Source organism: Emiliania huxleyi, assembly GCF_000372725.1.
Source record: "Emiliania huxleyi CCMP1516 unplaced genomic scaffold EMIHUscaffold_264, whole genome shotgun sequence".
NCBI lineage: Eukaryota > Haptophyta > Isochrysidales > Noelaerhabdaceae > Emiliania > Emiliania huxleyi.
In genome coordinates this window covers 165,929-168,356 of record NW_005200057.1, presented here as the reverse complement: position 1 = coordinate 168,356, position 2,428 = coordinate 165,929, and the positions used below count along the sequence as shown (strand labels likewise).

The 2,428-nt window shown below is 68.4% G+C and overlaps 1 protein-coding gene across 1 annotated transcript; it reads left to right on the top strand.

Annotated features, from left to right (window-relative positions):
• Positions 1-380: 380 nt before the first annotated feature.
• On the top strand, positions 381-2,428 carry EMIHUDRAFT_443786 (hypothetical protein). Its single transcript, XM_005777235.1, has 3 exons — positions 381-1,442; positions 1,562-1,846; positions 1,980-2,428. Exons 1-3 carry the CDS (start codon positions 417-419, stop codon positions 2,223-2,225), a joined length of 1,557 nt encoding a protein of 518 aa, XP_005777292.1. The 5' UTR covers positions 381-416; the 3' UTR covers positions 2,226-2,428.

Sequence of the window (2,428 nt, the reverse complement as noted above, 5' to 3'; positions counted from 1 at the left end):
AGGAGGAGGTGTGTCCTCGGACGCGCGCCAGTGCTTTTTTAAGATCGTATTATGGTGAAGGAACACTACGGCAACTCTCCGACACCCGCACTCGCCACTCTCGAGGTACACTCTCACCAATGCGCGCTTATGCGTCGCGCTCAAACTCGACGTCGCTCGCATCCGCGCGCACGACCGCATCGCAGCTGTGGGCGCCGGCCAATGAGTGCCAGGTGGGTGCTCCAGGGGAGGCCGCCGAGAGTTTGCGAGGAGCATGACCTCGCCAGGCTCGCCACGGCGGTGAAGTTGAAGCGACTGTCGCTGCAGACGCTCCCTGCTGCTCGGTGTACGAACTCTGTTCACACCGAGCAGCTGGGAGTGGCTGCGGCTATAGCAGACAGCAAGAGGCCGCGTCTGAGGCCTCCTTTTGCTCCGCGATGGCTTCTAAGGTTGACCCCGAGCTCACCACGCCCACTGACTGGGCGGAAGGCCTTCCCGCCGAGGTCCTCGCCCACTTGCTCGAGCGCGTCTCGCTGCGCACGCTCGCGGGCTCGTGTGCCGCGGTGTGCACCTCGTGGCGGCAGGCCTGCGATGACGAGGCTTTCTGGTGCGAGCTCTGCCGCCGGGTGTGGCGCGTGCATGCGCGTCCGCCTGCGCGCTCGAAGCTGCTCTTCCGGACGTGCCTCGCGGAGTACACATCGATGACGGCGCAAAGGATGTACTCGGAGCCGACGTGGCTGCGCACTGTGGACGCGTCGGAGGTGACGCCGCCGCGGACGGCGCTGGACTACTACAAGACAGGTCATGTATACGAAGCGGCGGTCGAGCAGCAGGTCGAGCGAGACTTCGAGGCGCTGTCCGCGGCGGAGCGCGCCCCCTTCGAGGCGAAGGAGTCGGCGGACCTGCAGCGGCACGGGACGGAATGGAGGGCGGCGAGGCAGGGCAACACATTCGCGTGGACGGGCGACGGCTCCCAGAGCGAGGGCGACCAAACGGTCGGCGTCGCCATCGGGGGCAGCGGCCCTCGCCGCTGGCCGCACTGGCACGTGACGTCTCCTTCGGGCTTCGAGGTGATGTACTACGAGGTCGAGGTGGTCGATCCGGGCGAGCACGGCTACATCGCAGTCGGATGGGCGCAGGCGGGCTTCGAGCGCAAGTGCAAGCAGCCCGGCTGGACTGGCTCGTCGTTTGGCTATCACGGCGACGACGGCGGCGCCTACAGCGGCTCCGGCTTCCCGCGCCGCTTCGGCCCAAAGTTCAACCGCGCGGGCGCTGTCGTCGGGACGGGCCTCATTCGCCCTCTTGGATCGGGGGCGATGGCGCCAAAGATCTTCTTCACGCTCGACGGCGAGCTGGTCGGCACGCCCTTCTCGACCGACGAGGCGGACGAGGGCGCAAAGCCCCTCGCCGGCGCAGAGCGGCGGCTCCGCCCGTGCGTCGGGCTGCACTCGGCGGGCGAGCGGGTGCGCTGCACCTCGGCCGTACCTCGGCCGCACCTCGGCCGCACCTCGGCCGCACCTCGGCCGCACCTCGGCCGCACCTCGGCTTCACCTCGGCCGTCTCACGCGCCCGTCGCACTCAGGTGCGCATCAACTGGGGCGGCTCGGCGGCGGCCCTTCTCGAGGCGGCGCCGCTCCAGCCTCCGGACGCGTTCCGCTTCGACCTCGCCGCGTACATCTCCGCCCTCTGGCCGAGCGGCAGGCTGCCGGCGGAGGGGAGCGGCGAGGGGCGGGTGTGGAAGGCGATCGCCGCGCCGCCGCCGTCGACGTCGTCCCTGCCGCGCGCGCTGCTTCCGATGCTCGACATGCTGCCGTGGGCCGTGCAGGCCATCTTCGTGCTCGTGCTCAAGGCGGAGCCCTCCGTCGACGTCCGCTGGACCCGTAGATGCGGGCCTCCTCGGGACACTCTGGCCAGCCCCTGGGGCTGCACGCATTCGACTGCCTCGTACGCCATTCCACACACCCCCTCCCTCACCCCCTCCCTCGCATCTCCTTCTCCAGGAGCTGGACGAGCTGCGCCACTTCGCCGCGATGCACTTTGGCGGCGAGGACGGCACACTGCACCCCTCGTGGGGCGCGCGGACGGTGCGCGAGCTGCCCGTCGACGCGCTGCGCCACTTGGTGCGCATGCTCATCGAGCACACGGCGCAGTTGCGGGAGGATGAGGACGACGACGACGAGGAGGAGGAGGAGGAGGACGAGGGCGACGACGAGGACGAGGACGAGGACGAGGACGAGGGCGAATGAGTAGATCGACCTTTGGAGCCGAAAACAAATGGAGCCGAGAATGTTCTGTAAGTGTACGTGGCTGGGTTCACAGCGATTGTAGGAAAGTGTCGGGACACTTGACGGTCGCGGCCTTCCGACTCGCGCCTCCGCCTCACTGCACACTGGCACTATTGTAGCCCTGGCCGGTGCGCGTGCGGAGTTGAAGTTCCGGAGTGAAAATT

Coding starts and splice junctions, on each gene's coding strand:
- EMIHUDRAFT_443786 (XM_005777235.1), top strand. CDS start 417: ATGGCTTCTAAGGTTGACCCCGAGCTCACCACGCCCACTGACTGGGCG. Junction 1,443..1,561: donor TGCACTCGGCGGGCGAGCGG/GTGCGCTGCACC, acceptor CGTCGCACTCAG/GTGCGCATCAACTGGGGCGG. Junction 1,847..1,979: donor AGGCGGAGCCCTCCGTCGAC/GTCCGCTGGACC, acceptor CTCCTTCTCCAG/GAGCTGGACGAGCTGCGCCA.